The sequence below is a fragment of the Mytilus galloprovincialis genome, chromosome 11 (assembly GCF_965363235.1).
Source record: "Mytilus galloprovincialis chromosome 11, xbMytGall1.hap1.1, whole genome shotgun sequence".
Classification (NCBI taxonomy): Eukaryota; Metazoa; Mollusca; class Bivalvia; order Mytilida; family Mytilidae; genus Mytilus; species Mytilus galloprovincialis.
Window position 1 is genome coordinate 49896961 of NC_134848.1, and position 13464 is coordinate 49910424.

The following is a 13464-nucleotide window of genomic DNA, read 5'->3' on the forward strand; positions in this document are numbered from 1 at the left end:
CCTAAAGTGAAGTCTTGTCTATGATTGAAAATCTGTCTGATGACAGAAATAATATCCTTCAACTTTTATTTTCTTTTTCCTTCAAAAATAACCCACACGTTATCATCGATCATAAGCGTGGATGATAAATTCAACTATGCATGGTACCTATAGGATAAAAAGAAAAAGAAATTATTTCTCATTTCCAAGAAATACCCTAGGATTTCAATTACCAAACTTAATTATACGTACATGTATACGGACATAATTCGTAATTTAAACTTCACGTGGACTATTATATGTTCAGGTAATTCACATTCCATCTTTTATGGTCATATTATTTAAATGGCAGAAATATGTCGTCATTAACCTTAAAAAATTGAATCACCTATACCAATAGACAAACCATAATACATAAAAAAAATCAAGACAAAATAATACTTCAATTATTTTGTTTTGGAAGATGTATACAAATGATACCTATAACAGACTTCTACATGGGTTAGAAGGTTGATAAATAATGAAACAAATACAGGTAAGGTTTGCTTTCCCTTTGAATAATTTTTGAGTTACGATAATAATACAATGACACAAACATAGAATATAGTTTAATTGAATGCACAAATCTTTTTTAAAAAGAAGTTTCAAGTGCCTGGAAAGTCTTTTATTGCTTTAAATCATGTTAATGTTGAATATACATAGGAATCTTTTTGAATATGCCTTTATTGTTTAATGAGAAAGTAACAATAGAAAATCATGTTGTTTCTTACAAAAAGTTGTATGATAAAGGTTCAAACATTGTAAACAATTCAGTAAGTTATGTTGGAGAATTGTTTTTACATGACCAAATTAAAAGTCGTTTCCCAAGCATTCCTACCAATGTTTAGGGGTTTTTTTTAACACAAAAAGGTTCTTAGTAGTTATTTCTCACACTGAAGGAAAATCTTCAGCAAAATAAATAAAAAGACAATATTTAAAAGTTGGGTGTCACCGATGATAAAATCGAACACATTTAAAGACTTCCCTTTAAAATAAAAACAAGCAGTAGATCACAATAGTTCAACTACACTTAGTTTTAAATACTAAATATTTCCTGGAAATGTTTAAACTTGTACAAAAGCCCCCTTTTTACTTATTTTACTTCTAGACAAAACTTTCATTTTACCCTTATGATCTATTTGTAGCCATGTCGGCAACATTGTTTGGCGGTCAGAGTCTACGGTCATTTTTTTTAAACTAGACACCCATATTAACATTGCAGCTATTTTTGGTTATATTTGATCCAGTAGTTTAAGAGTAAAATATTTTGGTAACGACGGACGCACAGTGATGTTTTTCGAGTCAGATGAGGAGAGGAGCCAGTGTGTTTCAAATTCGCTGTAATGAGTGGTGTCAATTAGTACTACATCATAACAATTAAATATGCATGTAGTTTGAAATATCTTAGTGAATCTCAACATTCAGGAAAAAGTGTTTCTATTATGTTACATTGACCATCGAGATGACAGGAATCTACTGATTGAAAGACACTCCATGTGCGTTTTACGAATCTTTTTTTCCAATGCCTTACATCAGATCATCAAAACGTAAGCCGGTTAAACGAAATATTAAGATATCTTAGGTACTTACGCCTTAAAGCAAAACTTACCTTAGATAGAACTTACTCATCCTTTTACGTTACAATTGGTCATGTAAGTGATTTCATATAAGTAACAAACAATTAAGATAAATGCATTGTATACCACCATCTTGGATTGTACAATAGTAGTACACAATCGGTCTAGTTCTTTGCTTAAATATGCAAATTTTGAGACAGGTTTGCAATTTATGTGTAAGGCTGTTTGTATAGAGAAAAATTTGCATTATTCAAAATGTTTAAAGAAATACCAAATATTTGTGTGATTCCAGAATAAATTCTTCAATTTATCTTTTTGAGGGGAGATCAATCTTATAGTATTTTTAGTAAATGGAATGATCGGGAAATTTTCTTTTTGTACTTGTAGCAAGAACACAAATTCATTGACACCATTTTTATTTTTATTTCCTTAAGACAGATCACAAAACCTATCTCCTCATATTTTATTCCAAAGATCTATCTCATAGATTTATTTTTATTCACGAAAATGAGTTTTTTCATAAACTATCTTTGCAAATTCGGGCAATATAATTACCCGTTCTTTTAATCCTATTTTTGAAAAAGGCATTGTAAAATCTTGATAGAAAAATTCTATCTGAGGACATGTATAGCGATTATCCACCTTAAATGTCGCAAAATACTTAGTTCCATACATAAATATCTTAATCGTTATAAAAAAAAAGAAACATGCTATTAAAATGAAGAGACAAACAAAAAACAAAGAATGTAGACAATTCTACAAGTCCAACATGTCCAACTATAATTATAAAAAGTAAGAAATACATATCATTAAAAAACAATCACACTCAAAAAGCAGAATATTTTGATGACACGCAACATAATAAAAACTGCAATGAAAACATGCGAAGAATAAGTCTGCTCCAGATATGACACTTGCTTTAAAATATAATAATTTGTAATATTCTTCAATTGGTCAAAGTTTTGTGAAGAAAGGAATATCAGCGAAATATGTGCTGTGAATTTGTTATCATAAATAACACGATATATGATATGTGTCATGTTTACATAATATTTCTTGGTTTTTGTTTTTAAGATATTTTTAGACAATTTCGTGTTTATTGTGTTATTTGAAGAATATTTTTTCTACAATATTTATTAAAATAAATACGATTGCACATATCCATTCATTTAATATATGTATTTTGAAACTAATCTCATTTGCAGGGATGTTTCAAGTTCTATCCCTTTTGTTATTTATTCTTCAAATTAGTATATCTAGTAAGTATCATATTCAACAATTTACGACACAATGAAATAACGTGAGTATTAAATAAGATAATATTGGTGAGACCAAATTTTTAATCTTAATCTGAAGATAAAAAAGGCTATTTTCCATTTTTTTTGGCTGATAAAGAGTATAAATACCAACCATAAACACCGCCTCCATTTTTTAAAGTTCGATTCACAAATTTGTAACTATTTATACTGCAAACAAAAATATTCTCTCTAACGTTCATGGTGTGGCCGGAATGACTATGCCACGTTTAGCCAAAATTGCCACCCAAGGAAAGCTGCTCTCCTCTATAGCCCACCACATTGAGAGATAAACTAGGGACTTCCTTAGACTTTTAAAGCGGAAAATGCATTCTCATTTTAAAAAATCAAGTTAGCAAACAATATACGAATCGTATTTTTTTTAATTAAAATCAAACATTTTACATTATCAAAAAAATCTATTTTATGAACAGAATACAAAATAGATAAGTGGAGTGTAACATTTGTTATCAATACTCGAGTATACGATCTGTCATTTGCATCCCTTTTGCACATATAAATATAAATATATGATAAAAACACTTAAAAAGTATCATCGTTCTATTTAATGTTTTTGGTAAATTGAATTGGATGTACGGGTTTTATAAGTAAATGTTTAAGACTGTTTGTTTTTTAGGTTGTGGTAGAACATGTTTGTCTTGTAGTGACGTAGGTAGTGTTCATGAGTGTTCAGATGTAGAAGTATGTGCAGATGATGAGGTAAATATGCATACATACAGGCAACAGTAGTATACCGCTGTTCAAAATTTATAATCGTTTGAAAAAAAAATCCGGGCTACTAACTAAAACTGTGGGAAACATAGCACATATAAGAGGAGAACAACGTCACAACAGAAACACAACACTAGAATGCAACACACATAGAAAAAAACTATTATATAACAGTGGCCATTTTTCTGACTTGGTACAGGACATTTTAGGACAGAAATGGTGGATTAAACCTGGTTTTGTGGCTAGCCTAACCTCCCGCGTTAATGGCAATGTTACATATAACATTAAAATGACAATATACATGACAGGACAAATGAACGATGGAAACGTATCCTAAAACGTAACTCCTATACAAGCCAAAAAAAATGTTTATTTCTGCCTGTCTAGGTCTAGCTTGACTACAAATCTAAACAGAAATGTCCGACCATAACTTTGGTGTCAATTTAGGAAAAATAGCTATAGAGATTTACATAATTCGACTCATTTTTCTTTATGGAAAACATCTAGCACATGCAGATACCAAAAACGTATTCACATAAAATGAATGTGTATTTGTTTCAAATTGGTCCGGAATTATTAAGTTGGTGTTTCAAATTTCGTGTCACAACCTGTCTGACAAAATGTTTATTCCACGGGTTATGTAATCGTTATAACTACATATATTGTGAATTTATTGATCGAAAAACAACACGTATCTAAGTTTGCTTTACTGGATGGCGTGTCTTTGGAAAAGTTTTCCTAATGATTCTTCATAGTTAAATTGATGGTTATAATTATTTTACGACACGTTTGTATGGAAATTTTTGTGAAACTGCATAAAATAGTTCATGCCAATACAGTTTACGCAATTAGTAGTAAAAAGAAAACGGAAACTTGTATCTAGTCATGGCGAAGTCACATTTGATGTCTAGATGTCCATTGATTAAGGGAGCTTTATTGTTTTTTTCACAGGTTTGCTATACAAATAGATATACCACTAGAGATATGGTAGTTTCTTATGATTTCGGATGTTCATTTCATCAGGTTAGCATCATACTTAAATGGTGAAGGGAAATAATTGTCAATGCAGCATATCATGCTTTTATAATAGACTTAATCGGTTGAATAGAATGACAAGTAATATAATAATAAAAAACAGAAACACACTGTTAACGATATTCAACCATATTTACCATACGGACCTTTATGTGTATGACAATACAAATACGACAATTAGGATAAATACTTTTACAAGAAATATCGGCAAGAACGTTTAGATCAGTTTAGATATATAAAATGTGTCTGTAAGTCAAACTGACAATGTGCTTAAACGAGTATTAAACATTTCATCAAAGGTTTTATCCGAAATCAACGTGTGTATATTATTTCAGTTTTGTACATCCATAATTGGAAAACGTCGAGCAGGTCACCATTTGGTTTGTCAAGCTTGCTGCAACACGACAAATATTTGCAATATCAAAAGCTCGTGTGTCAACGGCAGTGAATGTTCTTCGAGTTCTACATGTCCTAGTTCTACATGTCCTAGTCCTGCCGTTATACAACCAGGTATTAATTCGTTATTGTTTTATTTTGTGTTAAACATAGACATTGCAATAAATCGCTACACACCATCTACTACTTTAAATAGGATTCCTTAGCACAAAGATTACAAAGTTGCGTACGGTCTTACTATCACCGCACACTTAATTTACACACAACTAAATGTCGTTATCTTAACATGTGACCAAACTATAAACTACGTCAATTAAATGTTCAAACTACAATGCAATATGGTATAGTGTGTGTATTGTATTTATATAATAGAGGATATGATGTTCTACGATAACAAACAAGAAAAACGCATTATATACATTTATTTAGTATTTGTAAAAATGTCTCAAAGTTGAGTTAAACTTGTTACAAACCATTGGTCAACACTAAGTAAAGATTCAACGTCGCTAAACTCCAAGAAAAGTTCAAAACGAAAATAAAAACTAATATTTAATGCTAATATTCTTTACAAAGCACAAACATGTGCCAATAATAAAACTTTCCAAATTGTTCATTTATAAACTTTGATATTAAGAGACACTAAGGTTTCAACTCCAACAGGCAGAGTTTACCTCAGATAAATTTGGATATTTTAGGTCAGTTTTGGTCATGTAGCTTTTCAACTGTTCAGGGTACTTCAAGCGTTCCTGATGAAGGAAAATCCATTAAAGTGCTTTGTACGCATGAAAGTATCTAACGTGTTGCTTTCCTGTTTTAAGCAGATTCTAGATTTCGTTTCTTTCAATTCAAGATCGAAAAAATGACAATGGAATTCTATAGTATGAAAAACTCATCATAGATACGGTGGTTTCATTCATTTTTGTGGGTATCAATTTTCGTGGATTGACAAAAAATTGCATCTTCGTGGATATTTGTTTTCTTAGTTACCCTGTACCCATGCAATCCATGGAAATTGGTGTCCAACGAATATGAATGAATCCACAGTACCATGATTCACATTTTGTATGCTCGTTATATCTACAAATTTGAGACAAAAAAACTCCGGTCTCTTACCCATTGATTTATACTCGAATTTCTTGAATACGTTTGTTCTACTCAAAGTCTACACCATAAATATGTGTTTATTGTATTTTTCATAGGGAGTTTTGAATATAAGTGAGGAAACAAACTACCGGTTCAGCTTTTTTTGGCTGAAAACTGTTTAATTCATATAATGTATATATAATATCGACAAATTAATGTATATAGCTTGCTTTTAATCTGGCTCAGAGGGACAATTATAAAGATGAAATCACTTTTGATTAAAGTCTCACTTTCATTGTATGTGACTGATTTTTGACCGTGATCATATGTAAGGTTTTTGCGTTTAATAACCAGGAAACTTCGTGAAGTATCTGACTTTCTTCATTACAATCGTGTGTGGAGTGAAGGCAGAAGTTTTAATAGAAGCTGAGCTGTTTTAAACAACTACATGCTTGTTTCACTCACAATCTATGATGCTATTTTCGTCAATGGTTTACAATTTTTGTAACAAATCTTATAATATTGGACTTAATTATTAAAATACACTGTGATGTCACAGATGCACAGAAAACAACTATACAAAGCAGAACATTGCATCATGTATTGACTGCTTAGGTTTAAATTTCATTCAAATAAGATGCAGAACATTTTCTTAAATAGACATTAATATTCTACGAAACATCACAACCTTGTGAATAACGTATATAACTAAAACTTCATTATGAAAAATAGAACACAAAAAAAGATAGTTGATTAATAAACCGACAACACAGTAGCACGAGGATAAAAATAATTCTCCAAATTAAGCGATGAAGCAATTAAAACCTCACAAAAATTCAGGATGAGTAGAAATGCTCTGGAGATGGAGAAAATATATAATTGTAATACTTGCTCAAACATTATTCACATTTTATTCAATAAGTTATTTAAAGTCCGTTATTGGGAAATTATCAACGAAATATTTGCATACATTGAATGTTTGACTTATTTCAAATTTGAACAATATTTTCTGCAAGTGTCTTTTTTCGCAGATTAAAACTTACCAAGAGAATGTGACGATTTGTCATACTCTTCATCAGGAGTTTATACTATTTATCCTGATGGTATAAATGCGGTTCAGGTTTATTGCATTATGGCCAACAATGAAATATGGACAGTAAGTTTTCTGTAAAATAGTCCACGTATTAATGTTTGGACTTTTATAACTTATAAATTAAGAGTTTATAGAACTAAATTAAGTACAAATAATAATAGTTGTGGGCTTTACGTTAATGTAACAATATACAAGCATAAAAATAATCAGACTCATCATAAATCTAAAGAAAGAAGATGTGGTATGATTGCCAATGAGACAACTCTCCACAAGGGACCAAATGACACCGAAATTAACAACTATAGGTCACTATATATTACATGCTTAAATTGTTGTACGGCAGACCCTCGTTTCGTCTACAAAATACTCGTTATATTAGTGACGCTCGAATCAAAAAGGTTAAACAAGCCAAAATAAAGGAAAATTGAGGACCTATAATTCTGAAAATGTCAACATACTTCTAGAAGACAATATAGACTTCAACTGGTGTCTTGACAATAATTTGAACTCAAAGTTCACTATAATAATTGAGTATAAATTTCAAAGAATCTGGAAAACATCTCACATTAACACTTTCGGAATACTGAAATCAAGACGTTTGAAAATTGATTGAAACTTTAAATTAGCCGATAATTATTATTTCAATAAATACATGAAATAAAAATTGCAGTAATTGATCAACACCAATATATTTACCTTCAATAAGTCAATTGATATAATTAAGCCCAATAATGCGTAAATTTGTTAGCTTTATCAACGCTATAATTGTAAAAAGCTGGATTCGAAACGTGATTTTTTTATATGCATTTTCTGAAAATATTTTTTTAGAATTTTGCAGGAAAGTATTTCATATTTATATAATTTAAAAGTTTAAATATGTCTGTATGAATTATAATATGACGTAAACGATCAAGTGTGCACCATATTTGTCAGTATGAACAGGATGTGACATTAATTGTAAAGATTTATCTTGAAAACAAGGGAATGGTGACAGACTGACTCTCTTAATTTCATGGATATAGAAAGTGCCAAAATGACCAATTTTGTAAAAGATATCAAGATTGAAAAATAAACTATCATCATGTTCAGGTTATTGATGTTAGGGCATTTTGTTGTATAACATACTAACCATTTCTGACATGTTTAGTCAAAACATTAGCAAATCGAGTTTAAGTCTTAAAGTAAAAATATATCTTTTTTTTATTTTGTGATGTTTTAATGCCGTTTTATCATTGCTTTGTGTTCTGTTCCCTCGAAGGAAAACCTAAAATCGCCATTTGTACACGCTAAACGTGTTCTTTAATAGTCAGAAACGTAAAGTTAACATGTTACTCATATGAAATTTTAAATGAATGAATCGTTCGAAAATGGTAGTACAATGTAACCTGTCTTATCCGACGCACTTGGGAACCAGACAAAAATGTCGGATTAAGCAAGGTGTCAGAATACTCAGGTTTTTTTCTGCAAGGATAGGCATATGTTGGTACATGAAAATGTGTCAGTTAAAGCAGGATGTTGGAATATTCATGGGTCGGATTCAGCAGGTAACACTGTATTTTTTTAATATGAGGGTACGAATATTCATGCGAAAGATGGTTATTGAACAGATATATCATGTTAAGGAGGGGTATTTGCGAAAAATACCAGTCGAGAGAATGTTAAATTTCACGAGCCGTAAGACGAGGGAAATTCATTCTCAAGACTGGTATTTTTCGCAAATACCCCTCAATAACATGATATATCTGTTAAATTACACCGAATGTTAATGTACTAAAACGCATTGATGATCGTGACGTTACAAGCGCCCAGTCGGATAGAGTATTTTTTGGCAAATACTACGTCAGAGAGGGTAAAAAAGGCATATCCTTTTAGCAAATACCCCGGCGGCGTTAAAAATGAACGATATTCATTTGATAACAGTAAATTGGTGAAAAATACACTGGCTATTAACCAATCAAAAACCCGGATTCTTACATAAGGTGTAATTATTGCTCAAAGTCCATCAGCAAGCATTCAAAAAGCAAAACATAATTGATTTTTTTGTGCAATATAAAAAAAACTTAATAATAAACTATTCTATTTATAAAGAGCTCATGTGCCTTTTATCATTAATATTATCAGGTTATACAGAAACGGTTTAATGGTTACCTAAGTTTTGACCGTACGTGGGAGGAATATAAGAGTGGATTTGGCTCTGTTAGTGAAGAATATTGGCTCGGTAAGTTCATTGGGTCATAAAGCTTGCGTCAATGAATTAAATCATTATTACTGATTATAAATAATGTATGACAGAGAATTACATTTTTTAAGGCACTGATAACATGTTTGTTAGGCTAGGTGTCTAATATTGTAATGGCCTTATGCGTTTATGCAGGTTCTGAAATAAATGTCTTTGACACATCTGTTTGATATTATTCATAAACAGTCAAAACACCCTTTGATCGCGATGTTATTCTTGGTTTTTTTTTCGTTTCAGGTAACGACAATATTCATCAAATATCCACATCTACTAGTCATAAGTTATCCATTTATCTAGAAGATTTTACAGGAAATCATAAATATGCAAATTTCTCTCACTTCAGTATTGGTGACGAGCTCAGAAAGTATCAACTAAGGATTGATGGTGTTAAAGTAACAACTGGTTTAAGTATGCATTAAGTATATCTCAAATGCTGTAATTAAATAACATTTAAAAGGCATACGAAAACATATTGATGCAGCACGTAAATGTTGTTCAGGGGGCTCGCAGGTCTAAATCATTTTTTAATTTATATAGGATTTCCCTATATTTTTCTATAAATGAACTTTATCTTATACTTAATAGAAAAATTAAATAAAAAATGGGGTCACCGTTCATTTACGCTCACAATCTGCCCTCTAAAGAAGCAGAACTTAAATACAGAAATCGCTCAAATTTAAAATAGTTTAGTTTAAGTACAGCTTATTTGAAAACTATAATAAAAAATATAGGTTACCGATGAGTTAAAAAAGATATTTCAATTTCACTGCCAAAAAGATGCATTTTTGCACCAAAGGGAGATAATTTGAAGCTTTTTTAATGATATCTACATTTTAAAAGTCATCTGGAGGCAACACGAATTGATTTATGAACCATATCATAAAGTAACAACTACTGAAGATAACAAATAAAATTTGTAGTGAAAAATAAATGTTCTAATTTTTTTTCTGAAATTTTCAGACCCTGGAGCCTCTTTAAGTAATTTTGAAAATCAAACTGTCATGTACCTTTCATAGAACAGACAGATTCGATTTAACGATAAAAAAAAATCTCCTTTCCTTTTGATTAAAGACTGAAAGCAACTGTAGCATTGGTAGCATTGGAGTAAACTAATTTCTAAATAAATGTAAAACTGAGTATAACTGATAAGAGCATTTCCGTTAAACAATTTAAAAATCTTTTAAGATTTGATTGTTATCTCTATTGATGTTTTTTTTTTTTATTATTAAAGAAAAAAGTTTGTTTTGGGGTTTTTTTTCGTTGCGCGGGAAAGGTATTTGTTATCTCGCGTAATACTTATAAAGCTTTGTTATCACAATCTATTAATTTAATAGTTTGAATTATTACTCTACGAATTTTTCTTCCATCTACGTATACATTTCTTGGTTTGGTTAACACTAATATTTAATGCATGGCTTACCTTACGTTTTATATTTTAAATCTTCTATTATTTTGCAGATTTTTTAATTCTAAATTCTACTTATAAAATTTATATTTTACATTTCAAAAACACAGACTAGCATAACATAGCTCACTCAAGGTCTAATTGACGTTTTCGTTAAGCGAGGTTCGAAATGAATTGTTCACAGTGAATAACAAGTAATACCAGAGAAACCAATTAATGACGCTGCAATAATCTTCATTATCACATGTCAAATTTCCAACGTTCTTTCAAATCAGTTTTTTTAAATATATGAGATTTTACGTGTAGTCCTACGTTCATTGATGATAGGCTACATTACAAACATCAATGTCAATAGTTCAAAGGAACCAGGCTTATAAAAGAAAATGTTGGTTAAAACTCAATGATGTGCAAATTTGTATTTGATATACCTGTTCCTTTTGGAGTGTCAAGGACGAGGCAAATGTTGACGATACCGACGTTCGGTCTTGTATGACTACTAGTATGAATTTGTATGACAAATTAGGATGGAAAACGTTAAAGAAAGAGGTCGGATCACCACTTAAAAATTTAAGCAGAATGTGGTTATCTCATTTTTTCGACATAAACGAAAGTTTTAGCTGAAACGACATCTTAAATTTGTTTATCTTTATTACGTTGTAGAATCGACCTTTGTAACACTCACAATAATTTTTTCAAAACCTCTATGGTGTCTGTATGCATTGCACATAGATATATAACTTTTGTCTGTCCGTATCAGTCTTTACGTTCAGATGTAATAATACAATGCAGCTCTTTTAAACATGTGTAATTTTGTTGATCCCCGTTGCAACTTGTTTTTTTTTTTTCTCAAGAATATTTATCTTTTCAAAACTAACGTTTGTTTCTCTCTGCCAAAGGGAACAGCATTCTAAAAAATAACAAGACAAGTTTAGTTTATGTGCATTTAAATGTGTAAATAATTATTTCAAGATACCCATTCTTTTCGTTAGCTGACTATCTAACAGGCACACAAAACACATATATGTTTACCACTAAAGACCAAGATAATGACGTCTCTGTTAATAACTGTGCCGTACAACAAGGTGGTAATGGAGGATGGTGGTATGGTAGCTGTGCAAATGTTAATCTAAATGGACCTTACAGGGCAGGACCAGTGACAAATCGAACAGCAATGTTTTGGCTTTATTGGCCGTCGTCTTACTACTCTCTGAAAAAGACTACAATGATGATAAAAAGATTTTCGAAAAGGCCATAATCACGAAATAATCCATCTAAAATAATAAATCAACATACTTACAATCTCAGTAGTAACAAATTTTATGAAAGTGTAATAATGTGTATAATGTGGAGTTATATTAATTGAATAAGCTTCAATAAATTATGTCTTGACTCAAACTGTTGTTATAATAAACTGTGTTTTAGTCAAAGTTATTGAGTTAAAGTAATCCTTTGGAAAATTTTACGGACGCCAACAACATTTTCATATAGTTTTATAGTATGGAATATCTTTAATTTCCATTTGTCGTAACAATCCCAACAATATGACGGGTGCCATATGTGTAACAGAATGTGAACACCCTTACAGAGGATCTAAGATCACCCTTTAATTTGGGTGGGTTTGGGTTTATTACTCTTATTTCTTGTGTTTTGTATACAATCATAAACAGTACCAAATAAATTTTCAGGGGCCAGCTGAAGCACGACTCCGGGTGAGGGAGTTTCTCGCTGCATTGAAGACGCATTGGTGGTCTTTTGTTGTTGTCTGCTCTTTGATCGGATTGTTGTTTCTTTGGCATATTCCGCATTTTAATTCTCAATTTTATTTTAGTGTCCTGCTTGGAAATATGTTTTACTTCCTAAAGAAAAAGGTGTAATTGTGATAAACTATAGAAAGGAAAATATGGTATGATTGCCAATGAGACAACTGTCCACAAGAGACCAAAATGACACATAAATTAACAACTATCGGTCACTGTACGGCCTTCAACAATGAGCAAAGCCCATTACGCATAGTCAGCTATAAAAGGCCCCGAAATGATAATGTAAAATCGACTTTTTCTTCTTATAGAGATATTAAATATGAGTATGACTCAAATCTGACATCCATTAAGAAAATAAATAGTGGACACAAGAGGTGTGATATCTCAAAATAATAGTAAAAAAGAAGATATTTAATCTTTGATTTTTCAGTATCATAGTACTAATTTAATTTCGGTTACAAAACAATATAACATAATTCATATTTTACAATAATTTTCATTTGAGCTTCGTACTATCGGGCTATAAATTATCTGTAATAATTTGAAACAACATCATACATGTGATTATGATTGGGAAATATTTCATAAACGAGTGAAGACTGATGTCTTCTGTGTAGTGTCTTCATTGAACTTTATTCGCTTTCTTTTAAACAACATTTTCTTATTCACATTAAACCCGTTAAGGGCTAAACTGATAGAATGATGGTTAGGATTGCATCTTTTAGGTATGACTTAATGCATAATAATTGATATTCGAAATTATCTCATAGCCAATGACGCGTTTGTGTTCAAACAGGAAAACAGCCATAACATAACCAGCAGTACAGTACA

The 13464-nt window shown here is 30.9% G+C and overlaps 1 protein-coding gene across 1 annotated transcript; it reads left to right on the forward strand.

Moving 5' to 3' along the window:
- Window positions 1–497: 497 nt before the first annotated feature.
- On the forward strand, window positions 498–12300 carry LOC143052325 (uncharacterized). The gene is made up of 9 exons (XM_076225330.1): window positions 498–514; window positions 2801–2854; window positions 3528–3610; window positions 4574–4645; window positions 4993–5167; window positions 7168–7292; window positions 9351–9447; window positions 9706–9876; window positions 11863–12300. Exons 2-6 carry the CDS (start codon window positions 2803–2805, stop codon window positions 7170–7172), a joined length of 387 nt encoding a protein of 128 aa, XP_076081445.1. The 5' UTR covers window positions 498–514; window positions 2801–2802; the 3' UTR covers window positions 7173–7292; window positions 9351–9447; window positions 9706–9876; window positions 11863–12300.
- The last annotated feature ends 1164 nt before the right edge of the window (window positions 12301–13464 follow it).

Excerpts from the sequence above, each read along its gene's own strand:
- LOC143052325 (XM_076225330.1), top strand. The coding sequence starts at position 2,803 with ATGTTTCAAGTTCTATCCCTTTTGTTATTTATTCTTCAAATTAGTATA. Across the intron at positions 2,855-3,527 it reads TCTTCAAATTAGTATATCTA|GTTGTGGTAGAACATGTTTG; the intron begins GTAAGTATCATA and ends TTTGTTTTTTAG. Across the intron at positions 4,646-4,992 it reads TCGGATGTTCATTTCATCAG|TTTTGTACATCCATAATTGG; the intron begins GTTAGCATCATA and ends ATATTATTTCAG.